Source organism: Fundulus heteroclitus, chromosome 5, assembly GCF_011125445.2.
Source record: "Fundulus heteroclitus isolate FHET01 chromosome 5, MU-UCD_Fhet_4.1, whole genome shotgun sequence".
NCBI lineage: Eukaryota > Metazoa > Chordata > Actinopteri > Cyprinodontiformes > Fundulidae > Fundulus > Fundulus heteroclitus.
Genome location: NC_046365.1, coordinates 22,616,511 through 22,633,546, shown reverse-complemented (window position 1 = coordinate 22,633,546; position 17,036 = coordinate 22,616,511). Strand labels below are relative to the sequence as shown.

At 41.3% G+C, this 17,036-nt stretch overlaps 1 protein-coding gene across 3 annotated transcripts in view; it reads right to left on the bottom strand.

Annotated features, from left to right (window-relative positions):
* c5h22orf23 (chromosome 5 C22orf23 homolog) overlaps positions 1–17,036 on the bottom strand; it is a 64,422-nt gene extending 47,386 nt beyond the window's left edge. Inside the window, exon 1 of one of the 3 annotated variants that reach the window (XM_036137211.1) lies at positions 16,987–17,036. In XM_036137211.1, coding sequence (XP_035993104.1) covers positions 16,987–17,034 — 48 coding nt within the window. In that variant the 5' untranslated portion in view covers positions 17,035–17,036. The remainder of the gene's footprint in view (positions 1–16,986) is intronic. The other 2 variants (XM_036137213.1, XM_036137212.1) reach the window with 2 other exon arrangements.

Below are 17,036 nucleotides of genomic sequence, written 5' to 3'. Positions count from 1 at the left end.
TTGGGGAATTGATGTATTCCTGTTTTGATCCAGGATAATCTCATCCAGATTCTTTGAAATATTGTAAATTTTAACTGATTAAAATTATTAACCGGGTTTGTTCAGATGCCAAATAATAGCAAAAATGCTCTTTAACCTCATTGCTGAATTGGGAGGCAGCTTCAAAACTGTGTTGTTTCATGAATTGTGGGGGACAAAATGTAATAATTTAATAAAAACAGCTGGAAAAATAATAAATTAAATGAACAAAATGTAATTTTGTTATCTTAAGACAGCTGGTTGCATTGGGCTTTAGACATTTATATTTAGGGGCATGAGTACAAATTTTTTTTCTTCTTCGTCACAATTATGCACCACTCCATATTGATCAGTCAGATAAAATCCCACTAAGATACACTGAATTTTGGAGTCGTAACCCGACAAAATGAGAAAAAGTTCAAGGGGTAAACACTTCATCAAGACACCATGTGCCCCATGATTGCATGAGCAATGCTTGTTGAACTACCTGATAATATCAAAACTAAATTTAGCACAATTGTAAACAACACAAAGACCTCTTAAATCTTCAAGAAATTGTTTAAGCCAGGAGCAAATAAAAAAAAAAAAAAAAGGAAGTTCATGATGGAAAGTTCAACCCTCGAGTGATCCTGTGTTACATGACAAACTGCTTCCACGCAAGCAAAATTATTTGCTCAAATTCTCTTGTGTTGCTCGGAGTTGCACAACATCTATTGGTTGCCCGGTGCCGCGCAGGGCAAGTTACACAAGAGCAGCCTCAAGAGAAGAAGCGCATCGGCCTGTGAGCGCAGGGCGGCCGGCCCCCATCCGAGCATGTCGGTAACGCAACGATTGCTGTCCGGAACAGCAGGCTGGCATGAAAGGAGCAGGAGTTACATAAGAACAAAAGGGACAGGAAGGGGAGCCTATCAGACGCTGTGGTGACGCAATCTTAGAAGACACACCCAAATTTTCCTCTGAATCTGATGACGGCAGCTCTGGCTGGAAAATGTCAACACGTGGGGAGGGAGGGGGGGGGCTCTCTCAGGAACTTCAGACAATGTTTTCACCCTCTGAGAGTTACATGTTCAGAAACTTTGCCAAGTAAATCAAACGTGCGGCTCCTCGTCTTTGGTTCTCGCTTTCAGAATGCTGAGTGAAGGGTGTGTGGTGGCGGCTGACCACAAACGGATCTGGTGCTTCCCACCAGTAATATGAAACTCCTTTGTGTCTTAACTTCTGCTCTCTGAGCCAGCCAGCAGCAACAAGGTGACGGTCCTGAGAAACACCCCCCCCCCCCCCCCCCCCCCCGCTACAGACCACACCATCCTCCCCTGGTCTACTCTCCAATTGTCCTCTTCCTTTCCTCCTGACCATTTACCTCCTCTTCCTCACCCACTTCTCCCCCCTCCAAGCTGTACAAGCTGCTTTGTGTTGTGCAGAGGCCCGTGAAAACAGGCCAGGGGAGAGAAAAAAAAAAAAGTAGGTCAGAGAGGAGGGATGGGAGTGGATGGAGGAGAGGGGAGAGCAGCAATGTAGAAGAGAGGGGTTATTCAAAGTGGAGAGAATGAGAGACGGGGAAGGAGCGGGGGGAGGGAAGGTTACATCACATCCCTCCACAGAGTAAACTTCGGCAAAGTAAGTCAGAAAGAAGCTTTCTCTGTTTCAGGGGAGCAGGTCAGCGGCAAGCAATGGCCGCGGCGACACTTTTTATATGTAGGAATGCTGCAGGAGGAAACGGCAGATCATCGGATGGATCAGAGGAGACCCAGTTTTTTTTTCTAGTTGCCTTTTTGGTTAATCACACACCAGATGAATGTATGTGTTTGTATTTATGTAGACTGGACTTTAAGGGTTTCTTCTCAGATTCCCCAAAACAAATTAATCTGCATTGGAGACGACAATCATTTTACCTGAAGAGGTATAGTTTGTTTCTTCAAATAGGCTTCTGTGGAGAGGGCATGAGCAGTCGGTATCTTACGTTAACAATAATCAGCTGCAGGTCTTTGCTGATGAAAGTCATGTAGGTCAGTGGGCAGTTATTTACTTAAATGTTTATAATGATCTAAGTTGAAAGCTCCATTTTAAACACATACTCCAAAAATTGTACATCTGCCCAGCAACGTATGAAAAATGACTGTCAATTTAAAAGCTTTGCTGTTTTCTGTCATATAGTGCTCTTTTTGAAAGCCCATTAAATGTTTTTTTTTTAATACCGTATTTTATGTGTCATTTACACCGGCCAGTTTCTCTACATGTCTTGCTTTGTAAATGTGTTATGCATGGTAGGTTGCTAGGAAGGTAATAAATTCAAAGTTTAAAATTATATAGAATTTGAATTAAGTTCGGATCAGCTTGGTTTAATTCAGTTCAGTTCATTGACTTCGAGAAAATTCAGTTCGGTTCAAAGTGGTTCACTTAAATATTACTTCAGTTTTCAATTTTATTAAATTCAGTAACTAAAAACGCTTGTCTCAGTTCACCTTACGTACGTTCAGTAATTAATTTCAGTTCCATTCAATTGATTTCAATTCAATTGAATTTAACTTAGATTTGATCAGTTCAACTAAATTCATTTTAAACAATTTGATTATGTAGGTGAGTTTTCAGTTCAAGTCACCTCAGTTTAATTTAATTCAACGTAAGTCATTCTAAGCAGATCGCTAGTCCATCCCAGGGCGACACAGAACAAACAAGTAGTTAACCCAACATGCATGCTTTTAGACCGTGGGAGGAAGCCGGAGTGACGGGGGGGGGGGGCAGCCCACATGCATGGGGAGAACATGCAAACTTCATGCAGAAAGACCACAGAGGGTGGTTGTCAGGCAATGGTGGCAAAGACTGCATCACCCTGCAGCCCTATATTTGATTCAGTTCAGGAGAATTCACTTCAGCTCAATTATATTAAATTTAATTTAATTTCATCCAACTTGGTTAAACCTAGGGTTGGCGATTTTTCCTGAGGTTTCCCTAAATCACTTTGACTGTGCATGCACAAGACCACCTTACCTTGCTCTTCCACTCCTCAGGTGGATTGCATGAAAAAAAATCTCCAAAATCCACTCTGGTCTTATTTCTTTCTACTGAGGCCTTCCTTTTCTTCTCATAAACTTGAATGCGGTTTTCTTCTTGTGACTCTCAGCCATGTTCAAAGTCTACGGTGAGAACAGCAGCGCTACAATGAACGGCTAACACCTAAGCTAACCGCTAACCTAGCCGCTAAGCTAACCCTCAGACTCAGACTTACTTTAATGATCCCAGGGGGAAATTATTTTTGTTACATGCTCCAGAATACACACATTGTTTTATATATATATAACATTCCACACAAGGAATGTCCACACATGTTCACATTCCACACAACCAGATACATAAACACTAAAATGTGCGCATGCGCAGCCAGCAAGCAGAAACTAACAAGGAACGACCACGCACACTGGCGTTATGTGAGCAGAACGATTGGCAAGTGAGACAACAACCAATAACCAATATTACAATTTAGACTAATTTTATGGCTTCACTTAGCGGTAAATATAATCTCAAGGTGAATCAAACCGGTTACTTGCAACCTAGTCCAGTTATTTGTCCAAAATAACTGTAAAACACCTCTAATACAAAAATGTATTGAAGGAGTAAATAATTATGAAACATTATGAATTTTTTTTAGAGGTGTTTTAAGATGGCAGGAATCTGCTTTTGGTCACACCGTCACCATGACTCAGCTATCAGCTCTGCTTTCCATCTTTCCCTATGAGGAAGCTGGAGAGCTGTTCAGTGAAGGTAAGAAACTGATTGATGATAACAACACAGAGAACCTCACCTTAAAAAAACATACTGTCCCTTTAAAGAAAGTTAAGCTGTATAGTGTTGTGTTTGGGAAAGAAGTTAGAGACTGAGAAGGGGGGTGTTGGCCTTGTGCTGCCTGCGGTGATCAACAGCTCTGGCTGGTTATGTAACTGGGATGTTGCAGTATGTAGGTCAGCGGCACACAGAGGCAGGGATCGGGTAAGAAGGATGAGGCTTAGGAGTGCGTGTCGGGCTGTACAAATGTCCGTCCACTCACAGGACGTGCAGTTTAAACCGTGGTGAGCCGACGTCAGAAAACATCAGTCGCTGGTTGAAAATCTCTGCTTAATGACCTAAAAACCTTAAAAGCGGGGAGAGGTTGGACATCATCAGAGGAGGGTTGCTGCAGGAGTCTGTTGTGCAATGAAGCCAAATGTATTCAAATATCAACTTGGTCGTCAACGTTGCAGTAATTGCAGACAAAGTAGATCGCATCAAACTGTCCTGCAATATTTTTAGGTCGTTTTGCATGAAATTTTGGAGGATTACAGTTCAACTCGGTTTCTGCTGCAAACAATCAACTAGAATCCCCCCCAAAAAAAAATCTAAGTTTGGGGAAAACATGTCTGGTTGGACACTGTGACGCAAATATTCATTCCCCACACTTTTTTCATATAAGACATTTCATAACGTCTCCATGTTTTCCAGTTTGCCTGAATTTCCTGTAACATGACTCAGTGACGTGAATAAAAAATCTGGCTCGGTGGATCACCCTGACCCACTTTGCTCATACGTAACCACCCGAAAGCCTTTCAGTGTCCTGCTGAAAACAAAAAAACCTTTCACCTGAGAGGACTACCGGTGTAAGATTTGGCCCGGGGCCTGCAGGAAATCGGGGAGACGAAACACAGAGCTGACTAAAAACAAGTCCCAGACTGGCTGACGTTCAGGAGAGAGCTCTGCTGCCCGTAACAACCCATTGACTCGCCCCTCTCCCTCCGTCCGACACGGGGCTGTAAAATAGGTCAGTGTGCAATTCTACAGATGTGCATGCGAAGGGCTTCCAGCGTCACAAACGCACACAAACACATGCATAGTACCAACACATTCATATCAAAGTGTTCAAATAGGTCACAAGGAAGTTGTGTGCTTCAGAAATGAAAGTAGGCCACCGGGAATAACTGTGTGTGTGTGTGTGTGTGTGTGTGTGTGTGTGTGTGTGTGTGTTGGTGAGCGCATGTGTGAGAGATGAATCAGCTCCATGTTATGCAACCATAAACCGCACTTCAGCCTCCTCGCCAGATCTTGTGCCCTTGTGGTAAAACAAGTTGCCTGCAGGTGTGCATGTGAGCGTGGATGTGATAAAAGCCGACGCTACTGGCGGCGATAATAACCTTTTAATGTGGGACTTTAGTGAAGCAACTGAAACTTGAAATTGTACTTTCGCTGCGCCTTTTTGCTCTCTTTCAAACATTGTACTCTCGTTTTGGAGTAAAATCTGCTATCCATGTTTGCAGCCATGAATTGTTTTGTGGAAAAAACTTTCTAACACAATTTATGTTCAGCTTCTGGATACTACCCAAAACACATTAATTAGACTGGCTTTTTGCACTGTTTTGACAAATCTTTTAAAGAATCTTGTCGTTTCCCAGCTTATAACACATAGTCTTTTACTTAAACGGTATGTGTGATGGAAATTTGCTTTATTTGTGCAGAGCACCTAACCTGACGAGCCAGATGGATTTCGCTCCGCCTAGCTTCCCTAATATCCATCTGGGACCTCTCCCATAGAAAGAGATTTCTCCAACCAATTTTATTGTCCAGCCAATCAGGACGCAGGGCTGGAGTTTCATAGATGTGACGTAGTGGAGAAGCGACCGTGACGTGAGACTGTTTTGATAGCAATGGCGGTTCGCATCGAGGAAGCAAGCGTTAACATTGATGCTGCTATTTCTTCCGTGTTGTCCAATCTACCTAATATTGTTTCATTAAAAGAACATCAGAGAACGGCTCTGAAGGCTTTTGTTGGTGGAAACGATGTTTTCGCCCTTCTCCCGACCGGATTTGGCAAGTTTTGTTTTCCTGCGTCGCTCTCATCAGCGTCACGGGTTAGCTTCGGTGTGAGTGGTTGAAATAGCACGTCGATAAAGATGACAGACAAGTGGCTTATCCAATCATATGCAAGGATTTTTAATAAGGCCCAGCCTTCTGAAACGCCATTCCTATGGATCTGTCCCAGATGGATGAGTGGAGCTAGGCGGAGCGATATCCATCTGGCTAGGGTCAGGTTACAGAGCACCACCTACAGTCTCAGAAGAACAGGATCTGACAGGTCTTTGTTCTCTGTAGACCATCACAGGGACCAGGCAGAAGGTCCTGGTGGTCCAGACAGCTCACCTGTTTCAGCTGAGGAACCCACCACACGAAAGTTCGACTAATTCAAGCACAAAGCAAAGTTTCCAGGATGTAGAGGCAGTGAGGAACTGATGAAGAACTACAGTGGGGACCTGGACTAAGACGTAAGCTAGAAACTCAAAATGATCTCTAATATTGTTGGCAGGAGGAAATTCCTTTACATCTTATCCTGGACAACTCCACTGAAGAGGCCATTTTGACAACTCTGCATCATCCCCACAGACTTTAACACTGCCTCACAGCTTATCTGTTTGGCTGCACTAAAAGAGCCACCGCTGTCAAACTCTTTAATATAGAAAGTACTCCTGGATCAGTTCTTCTGTGCATGTCTGCTCCGATTCCTCAGACACCCGGTCTGTCTGCTGGAGGTTCCTTTCAACTCTCACAACTCTCACAACAGGCATGCTCAGTGCATCCAGGTGATGCAAAGTTAACACTCACTGCAGTTTAACAGTTTAACAAACCATTGTTGCCACTTGTCTGTTCAGGAAGAGAGATTGCTGCGAGAAGAGTGATTGGATGCGGTCGGCTGGGTTTTCTTACACGGAAAGCTTTCCGGAAATTAACCGTGATAATTAACCATAAATTGGGTCTGTTTGTTCATTAAAGTGCATTAAGACATTTGTAGTGAACCGGATATAAGTAGATAAATATTAATAATTAAACAAATACCATTTCCCTTTCTAGTCCCAGAGAGAGTAAATCTGTCTCTGCGTTTTGTATGTTGTCGATTATAGATCTTAGACGAACACCAAAATTAATATCTGAATCGAAGCTTCACAAATATATTCCAAAACCAGAACTTTTCTTATTGGCACATCATTACCTTGCCCATTAATCCCCCAGGAGGAAACCAAAAACAGTTTCTTCTTGTGTCGAAGAACAGCAACTTTAATTAATCACCTGCATTTTTAAAACATGCAGTCTTTAGAGAATCCGTATAAAGTCTTAGATGAAGATTTACTGTTATCTGTAACTACACTTTATCACTAACTGCGAATCCTCAGCAGAGTTTCCTCCTCTCTTTTCCAAGTTGCTGTTGTTGAAGTAGTTGCTGTCGTTGAAGAAGAAAAAAAACCTAACCAGTTTGTCTTTCTGTACTGAAAAAGTGAAACTATTTTAACACCTCTCTCTGTCAGATGACCTCAGCATGTGTCAACAAAACTCCACAAGTCACTAGACCAAACCAAGACATAATAACCTCTATTGAACCGCAAACAAACTCAGTTTATTATCTGTTACCGGTAGAACTGGATCTGTTTCTGCTTATGAACTGCTCTGTGTGTTTAGTGAAAAGAATGCAACCCTGCAGGCATCCACTGTGTTACAAACTATCATAGGTGCCGTTCTCACAGTTTCCCAGCTGGCGACAGGTTTTTGTCACCTCCAAAAGTAGAACAAAAATTCAAGATATAAAAACAAAGTAGAGCTGTACAGTGTGAAGCAAAGGCAAATATTTATATACACAACAGATTTATGGACAATCTCATTGTTTTGGTTTGAATTAGTCAAGTCGCCTGTAGTGCACACAACAGCTGAAATGTACAGTGGCTTATAAAAGTATTCATACCCTTCTACCTTTTCCACACTATATTTAATTGGAATCTTATGTGGGGGTGGGGGGGGGGGCATCCAGGCTAGGTGTCTATCTATGTCTGTGGTGTTGGAGTTGTTTGAATGTTAGTGTTGGGGTGGGTTTCATTTAGGACTGGGGGAGAGTTGCTTGGATGGCTCTGTGTCCGGCTGCATGTCTCGGTCCTGGTTGTGTCTGTGGAACAGGGGTCGACATGGTTCAGCTGGGCTGGCTGACTAGAGATTTTTTTGTTTTGTCTACTTTTCTTCCCCCCCTAAAGGTCTGGCGGGTAGGGCGGGTGACTTGGGAAGTGATGGTGTTGGTCTCGGTTTGTGGTTGGCTCTCGGACCCTGCCGTCCATCTCTAGCCCTGCGGACTATGTAGCCTCCCTCTCCGGGTGGGTTTTTGGAGAACGGGGGTGCCTATTGGAGTCAACGGGGGAGCTTCCTGTGAGGGCATGTTACTCCCCAGTCATTCCGCCCCATCCCCGGATACCTCCCTCTGCCTGCTCCTTCACGCTGCCACACATGAGGGCTTTGGGGGCTGGGGGGGGCTTAGGTATGGAGGGCAGGGTGTGGGGGAGGTAGCACCTCAGGGTTTGTGGGGTGGGCTCTGGTTGGTTGGCGCGTTCAGTTCATGTTGGTTCATCTCCAGGTGGAGGGGCCTGTGGGTCATCTGGGCTGGGATCGAGGTGGGAGGTTAGGACAGGAGTATGGAGCAGGTTCTGGTTCCCCTGGCGTCTGCCTCAGTGGTCTCACAAACACCAACAGGTGCTTGGATTCAGGTACTTACAGATTCACTTCTATACAAGAAACCCTTATTATTACCTTTAGCTGTCAGTTTACACATTTCGTATTAAATAATACTGTATATTCTTCAGTGATTGTATCAAGGTGTTGGTTGTTTGTACCTGTAATACTTTATCGGTTGGTTTTGCTGTTCTTTTATCTCTCTTTGCAGGTGTAGAAGCAGACTCAGAGGATGTTATATTGTTCTCTCCCTCTCCTCTTTCTCTTTCACCTTTTCTCCCTTGTCTCATCCGTTTCTGTCCCTTTTTTTCCTCTCTTCTACCTTCCCGTTTCTGTGTCCATTGAACATGAAATAGTCCCAGCATAAAATCTAATAAAGCTTCTTGCATATATAAATCAAGCGGAGCACTGTGGAGAAAGCAGTGAGTGACTCTTTTTGGCATTAAGACAACAATAATTAATGCTACATAGCCAGACAGGACACAAAAAAAGAAAGAAAAAAAAGGAATCTTATGTGAAAGACCAACACAAACTGGAATACAATTGGGAGGCATAAAGAAAATTATACAAATAAACTGAAAAGGGCGTTGTGCAAAAGTATTCACCCCCCATGAGTCAATATTTAGTGAAACCACCTTTTGCTACAATTACAGCTTCAAGTTTTTTGATGATGGCTTTCTTCTTGTCACTCTTCCATAAAGGCCACATTTGTGGAGTACACAACTGATAGTTGACCTGTGGACAGATTCCCTCTCCTGATCTCTGCAGTTCGTCCAGAGTCGCCATGGGCCTCTTGGCTGCATCTCTGATCAGTGCTCTCTGCAGTTCATCCTGTATGTTTAGGTGGACGCGGCCTTGTCTTAGTAGGTTTACGGTTGTGCCGTACTCTTTCCACTTCCAGATGATGGATTGAACAGAGCTCCGTCAGATGTTCAAAATTTGGGACATTTTTCATAGCCTAAGCCTGCTTTAAACCTCTCCACAACCTCATCCCTGATCCTGGTGTGTTCCTTGGACTTCATGATGTTGCTTGCTCCCCAATATTCACTAAACCAACCTCTGAGGCGGTCACAGAACAGCTGTCTTTGTACTGAGATTAGACTACACACAGGTGGGCTCTATTCAGTCATTAGCAACCATCAGGCAGCTTCTGAAGACAATTGGTTTCACTCAGAGAAAAGGAGGCTTTTTCTATTCATAAAAAATGTTTTAGATGATGCATCATTTTCTTTCTGCTTTACCAGTTTGTGTTGGTCTTTCACATAAGATTCCAACAAAATCTATTTATGTTTGTGACAACATGTGGAAAGGTTCAAGGGGTATGAATACTTTGGCAATCCACCGCACAGAAATGTGTAATATTATTGCTGAAGCTTGGAGAGCGATTCAGCTGACTTCAGAGCCGCACTGCATTAGTCTTTGCAGTGTGCTCTCTGCTTTCAGCCCATATTCACTTGGAATTGCTTATTAAAACAATCTCCCATTACATAACAAAATCCAGCTTCGGACTCAGTTCAGACAACGGCTACGTGGGAATCTTAAGTTTCCCACGTAGCTGCTGGAAGGCTGTGACTCAGCCGTCATTAATGCCTCCTCTCTGTCTCCAGATGAAAACATCCGTATTTGGGCCATGCATGTGGACAGCAGAAATGTGCCGACACCAGAGCGCCGCTAATGGCTCCCCAAGCACATGAGCTCAAGTGCACGCCGTTGAATCCAAGCTTCCTCGACACTGTATAAATATTTCAACACGGGGCATCATAGATCAATAAAGGTAATTAAACACAGGAAGGAGACTCAGGAGCGGCATATTTAATGCATCACGGTGCGGGATTTGCTCAGAGTTAATGCTTTCTATCAAGCACTACTTTTGTTTTATTTTTATTTTTTTAATGATCTGCAACAGTGCAATAAAATGCATAAATGAAAAGGCTCACACTAAATCAGCCTTCAAAGAGGGAACTCGGATGAAACCTTGAGTTTTCATGACACAATGGGGGTTTCTTGAATAGATTTATTTGTCTCCTTCTACAGAGTCAGACTTGCTCTGAAAGAGTTGCTATTAAAAGGTGTTTTTTCTTTTCTGCTGAAACAAGCACAACCAAGCAACCTGCAAGGCTACAAGGCAGCGTACCATTTTAGAGAGACGCGATAACCCATTAGCCTCAGAGGATGTGTCACTTTTTTCTGAAACCGTTTATGTGTTTTATTGTCTGAGCAGCAGGAAAGAAACAATATCCACGTCCGGATGGGAACGATAAAGGAAAACGTGAACCGTGCCAATCAACATTGTATTTAACCTGGCAAGCCAGATTGATCATGTGTAGCACTCTCCGTTCTGCACATTTGTGTGTTTGTGAACGCGCAAATACCGCGAGAAATCAGCTTGCAGGCGAGGTCACATTGTATTAGCTTAGTGTGACATCATTTTCTTATTGAGTTGCATAAACTACCGTCACTTATACTCCACATCAATGTGGGCGCTAGATAACTCCTCTGGCCTCTTCATTTAGGAGAAATCCAGATAAGTTGGTCCTGATGGCTGAAGCTAACAGCTAATTGAGAGGGGCCAAGACCAAAGGAGATTTCCACTGTCTTAAAACAACATCGTAGCGGGTTTATGAGAAAGCTATTTCAACATTTAAACCATCGTGACATTCGCATTTCCCGCCATTTACAAAGAATTTAACCAATTGTTTACAGAAATATAGGAAATGGTGACAGGAGGAGGTGCGCCACAAATGATCTTCCTGTGTGAAACAGATCAGGAAAACAAAATACGTAAAGTTTTTCTGGTTAAAATAACTGGCTTATAAAGAAAAAAAAAATAAGGCATTGTAAAAATCAACACAATAGTGTTTCTATAAAATACTATCAGTACTGTTTGCATTGTATGTGGCTCTACCTTCATTTCTGCTACTCTGGTCAGAAATACTTTATACTCCGTTCTCAGTTTGTCGCCGAGTTCCTTTCAACTTTTTTAATGAGCATTTTGAACTATCGCATTAGAAAAGGTTGATGGAAAAGACTAAATTTAAAACACCTTCCTCAATTTTGCAAGAAAAAGTTTTCACTCTCACCTGAGGTGAGGGAAACGGAAGTACATTTGGCGAATAAGCTCTAAAGTAGCAAACATTTACCTCACATGACTGAGCTGTTTCCGTTGTACTCAGTGTACCATTGGTAATATCATATGACAGAACAATTACAACTTGCCCAATAGCAACACATTCCTGAAAACCTCTTCATTTTCCTCCATGCTAGTCTGCAACCTCTACTTCCTGTTTATTACAGTCATGCATAACGTCAACTTCTGACGATGTTACAAACCAGCAGATGGAGACACGCCTTGATCGCGTTTTCTATTTTTTGCGACATTTTAAACGTTCGCTCAAAATTCACAGGGAAACTGGATGGAAACGTGTCTTGTGTTTCACACGGCAATGTTTTTTTTGTTTTGTTTTTTTTGCAATTTTGTTTATGATTTTTGACAGCACATGACATTGATAAATACAATATGTATTCTTGGCTGTACATCTTATCAAAACCCCAATAAGCAAAACAATAACCAAATAGATAGACAAAACAAATTACATAAAAAAATAAAAATAAATAAACAAAAGTATATAACTTGAATAATAGCAGTTAAATAATTACATTAGTAATTTTAGTTCCTATGCTCCACTTATCTGTAACAAACTTCCAGAAAACTGTAAAAGTGTGGAAAGCCTGAGTTTCTTTAAATCGAGATTAAAAACACATTTGCTTAAAATTGCCTTTGAATGTTCAAGTTAAACTGTTTTACTGTTATTAAATGTTCTTTTTTTTGTTTCTACATTCTATCCCTACTTGCTTTTATTCCTATATTTTAATCATGTAAAGCACTTTGCATTGTCTCTGTACTGAATTGTGCTATATAAATAAACTTGCCTTGCCTATTAGAGTCGTGGCTGGCGTATCTAACTATGGCATGGTGCACATTTTAAAAGTTTCCATATATTTCAAAACTGGCTGCCATGATTTGTTAAATTTAGTCAATGAGCCCGTTAGTGTACTTCTCATTTTTTCCATGTATAAAAACCTCATAAAGGTCAGCTATCCACTGATCATGAGTAGGCAGAGTTTCTTTTTTCCAATTCACAAGTATTAAACGTCGCGCAAGTAAAGAGGCAAAAGCAATATCATTTGAATACTGTTTAAAAATAAAAGTGCCTGGAGGTATCACCCCAAAGAGTGCAATCAAAGCCGAGGGAGCAGGTTTGATTTTATATGTCTCAGAAAGTGTCTTAAATATAGCCGTCCAATAGTTGTTCGGTCACACGGGAATGTTAATGGTGACACACCACCTTCAACATTCCTCCTGTAGATTGTTATGAGCTTCTCTGTGGATAAACCTAAAAAGCAAAGGTTACGACGACTTAAAGTTTGTATCGGTTCGCTTTGACCGTTTTGGAGATTAGAGAGAAGAAGGTAGAAGTCTGTTTTGTTCTTGGGGCCTTTTTTTTTTTTTTTTTGGACCAGCCCTTAGTTCCCTCCAGAACCAGCTAATTTGGACTTACATGAAGATGATTCACAGCAGGCGAAATATAATCTTTATTTAACATATAAAGAGGAGCCAGCAGTGTTAATGCTGAACATTTTGCAGGGAAGTGAAAGTATAGAACAATCTATGCTGACCAGGGACTCAAAGCACGCAGCACTGAGGATATATCAGCGTAAACAAGTCCATCAAGCTCAGCCAGTGTTAGAAATGTGTTGTGGGTCAGGTGGCGGTTCAGTCTGACAGTTGCTCCTCCTTTCCCAATCTAAATATAAAATCTACCACGAACGCAGGCTTAGAAACGATGGACAGGAGGAAGCCGCGTGTTGAGAAGTTACCCCAAAATGCATCCTCAGGAGCGCATCCATTTAACTCAAATTAACTAATGACAAGCTTACATGGTCAAATATAGACAAATGGAAAAAAAAAGATCAGCTTAATGTTTTGAGAAATTATTTAGAAGAGTTCAGTTTGTTTAAATGATTGCATCCAGCTGGTTTGCTGTGTTACGAGTTGAAAATTTTAAATCCAAGGGTTGGTTCATTCTGCCAGATCCTTTTTTTTTTTTTGTGTGTGCATGTTTCTGATTTAGGATTTCACAAAACTCCCAACGCACAAAATTCCCTTTCAAAACTAGTGCAAAACATAAAGGTATTTGCAATTCCCTTTAAAAAAAATCTGCATCATTTGCAGCTAAACACGCCTTCATAGCAGTACAGCGACCTGAAATATGCAACAGGTTTGGAAACAGGATCAAGCTGTTTGCTTTTCAGTCTTGGAGAATAAAGCCAGAAGGCAAACACTCTGCTGACTTTGTGTGAGAAAAGCTTTTCGATCCATACAGTCGTCAATACTGCTGGGCTTTTATGTTCTGGTCCCAGATCAGTCCCAGTGCCCAGAAACCTTCTTCAGATGCTATCATCTGAAGTTTATTCTTCTACTGCGAGAATCCATTCAAAGGTGGATATTAGGCCTTATACTCGTCACGATGGGGTGTCTTCTGCCTGCAGGGATGACCTGAGTAATAACCCCGGAGCTTTGACTGGATTGCACAAGCCTGCAGGGTCATTCTGAGACCTGCACCTTTGAGCAGTGACACCATGTTTTTTCCCCTTTCACCTGATTACCACCGCTGCTGCTGCTGCTGCCATTTTAATTGGTTTTCACCTGTTCTCCGAGTCCACAGGTTCTTTTTCTAAAGGCTCATGTTTCAATTTTTAGCAATTTTCAGATAAACACAAGCCAAACTGGGCAGTATTTAATTTGTTTAAACGATATCAACCCTTTTATGAATGTTAAAAAGAAAGTAGACCCTTTTCAAATTACAAAGGCAATGATCCAAGACTTTCAGGTTTGATTATTTTACAGATTTTTACCTTTAGCTTCTTCCTTTTTCACATAAATACCAATAATGCCAAATCTGATGTGTGGTTTTGTACACTTGAAGTTATGAATGTGAAGTAGAAGAACAATATTTGGCTCTTCTTTTTTTTTAAAAAACAAAAAGTGTGGTGTGAATTTGCTTTGGTTGAGAAACCGAGTCTTTTGAGACATTTCTATGACAGTTTTGCACATCTAGAGACCGAAGGTTCTGAACCATTCTTTGCCAAAAGAATGTTTTTTTCATCTTTTTACAGTCAGACCAGTGCGCCTCCTTCCAGGTCTTTGCTGGTTCCTCGTCTTAGCTCGTCACAAGCTGGAATGGAGACTTCCTGTGGTTTTCTTGCAGCAATGGACAACTTGCAACTTGCAGCAATGGACAACTTTTCCACATTTCATCTTGTTGAAATGTTCTCCCACCTGAGCTGTGGATCTCTGCAGCTCCTCCAGAGTTACTTGGGGTCTCTTGGCTGCTCTGGTTAATTATCTCCTTTGATCGGTTTAGGTGGATGTTCTTGTCTTGGTGGGTTCTTAGCTGTGCCATAGGCTTTATAGGTTTTTTACATGACACCTTGAATGGCACTCTGTGAGATGTGGAACGCTTTGACTTTTGTTTTATAACCAAACCCTGCTTTAAATGTCTCCACGGCTTTATCCCTGACCTGTCTGCTGTGCTCCCTGGTCTTAATAATGCTGGTTGTTCTCTAATAAACCTCTGAGGCTTTCCTAGAGATTAAATTGCACACAGGTGAACTCTGTTTGCTTATCAGGGGACTTCTGAAGACAAATGGGCACACTTTATTATTATTCAGCGGTATCAGAGTAAAGCGGACAGAATTTAAAATCATTCCTCACTTCTCAGATATTTTCATTTGTGAACATTTAAAAAAAAAAAAACTAGCATCATATTCCTCCTAGTTTACATTTATGAACGACTTTGAGTTGGACTGTCAGATAAAATCCCCATAAAACACATTGAGGCCTGTGGCTGTGAGGCGGCGGAGCGCACACGGCTGATACCGTGATATTTTTATCTGAAAGATGTCGGCATTCCTGAAGCTCCGGTGGCCCCGACGAACAACATGTTTGTCGGTGAGATGACCTGCTGTCGTTCTTGGTGGTTATTAAGTGGATTAACCCCTTCAGATTAGTCTCGGCCATTTCTCCCATCTGTCCACTGGTGGACCCAAGATATGGTTCTGCACGAACATCCATGGGATCTCACACACACACAGCATGAGAGCTAGCCTCATGTTTACATGCACAAATCCTTTCTATCCTATGGTAAAGAAATAAAAAAAGTCAGGGCATGATCAACACACACTGATCTAACCAGATTATATTATATCTATGTATACAGCAGCCTTGATCACGTGTAAAAAAAAATGTAATCTGTAAATGGTTAACGACTTTAAATCTCAGCTGAGAAGATTTTACATGCAGCTCATGAATGCTGTTCACACATTAAGGTGGAGTTAGTGACTCTGGGCTGTGAACGCAGCGTCTGTGGGTCCGTGGAGTAAATGGGTTTTATGTCACTGTGTAAACGTCTGGGCGTGTTTTATTTGCATTATATAACCGAAGTTTGATTAGAAATACCCAAAACATAGAAAGAAAAGCACCAAAAGAAAAATTCTGCATAAATAAAATGCTATTAAATTAGACTAAATTCAAATTAATTATTCTTTTTGAGAAAATTGCACATAATGTTGTCCTCGGGTATTTATCTTTTAACTCAAACATACAAAACATTTTCCTTCACATTAATCAAATAGAATTACATGATGCATGACCTACTTAATCAACTTAACCCAACAGTCAAAATACGATCGTTTTCTCTCCAACAGCGCCCCCGTGTGGCTATTTGTGGACCCTGTCTGTTATTTGCAGCCTTTTCAAGCAGTTTGCGTCACTTTTATAAAAAAATAAAAAATAAAGTACTTTTTTTAACCCAGTCTGGATTCAACATGTGGCGATATTGAAAATGTATTTTTGTGTACAAATAATGGATAAAAATTCACAGTTAGCTGCTGCTTTTAAGACTGCATGCAGCCCTTTATTATAATTTCTGTCCTTTACAGAAAACAACTTGTATTATTCTCTTTTAAACATTCCTGCACAGAAGAAGATGCAGCTTCACGTCTGAATTAAGAAAATAAACCAAAGAAGGGTGATCTGACCACAACCCTATGAATTCAAACTATCTTAATAGAAAAATAAAAATAAAATAAAGAACTTAATCCATAAATAGATGTAGAAAAACTGTGAATCTGACAGTAGAGCGGGGTAATTAGATGTAGACTTAATTAGGATTAAGCATTTTATTTTGACAACAAATTCAGGAAAATACCTTGGGGCCTAAGATTAAATTCAGTGTTGCTTCACGCATTATCCCAGGTTTGTTTGTGGTAGCGTTATGTTACAGTTTACACCCAAGCATACGTTTAAGGTAAGCTTTATTGAACCTTTAGTGATTTTTTACATTTTCCTTATCTTAGAGATACATTTGAGGTGAATCATTTTAAGGTTTCTCTGGATAAACTCACCATCGTTTGTCCATTTTCGTTCAGATCCCACATCCAGGACAGGTGCATGG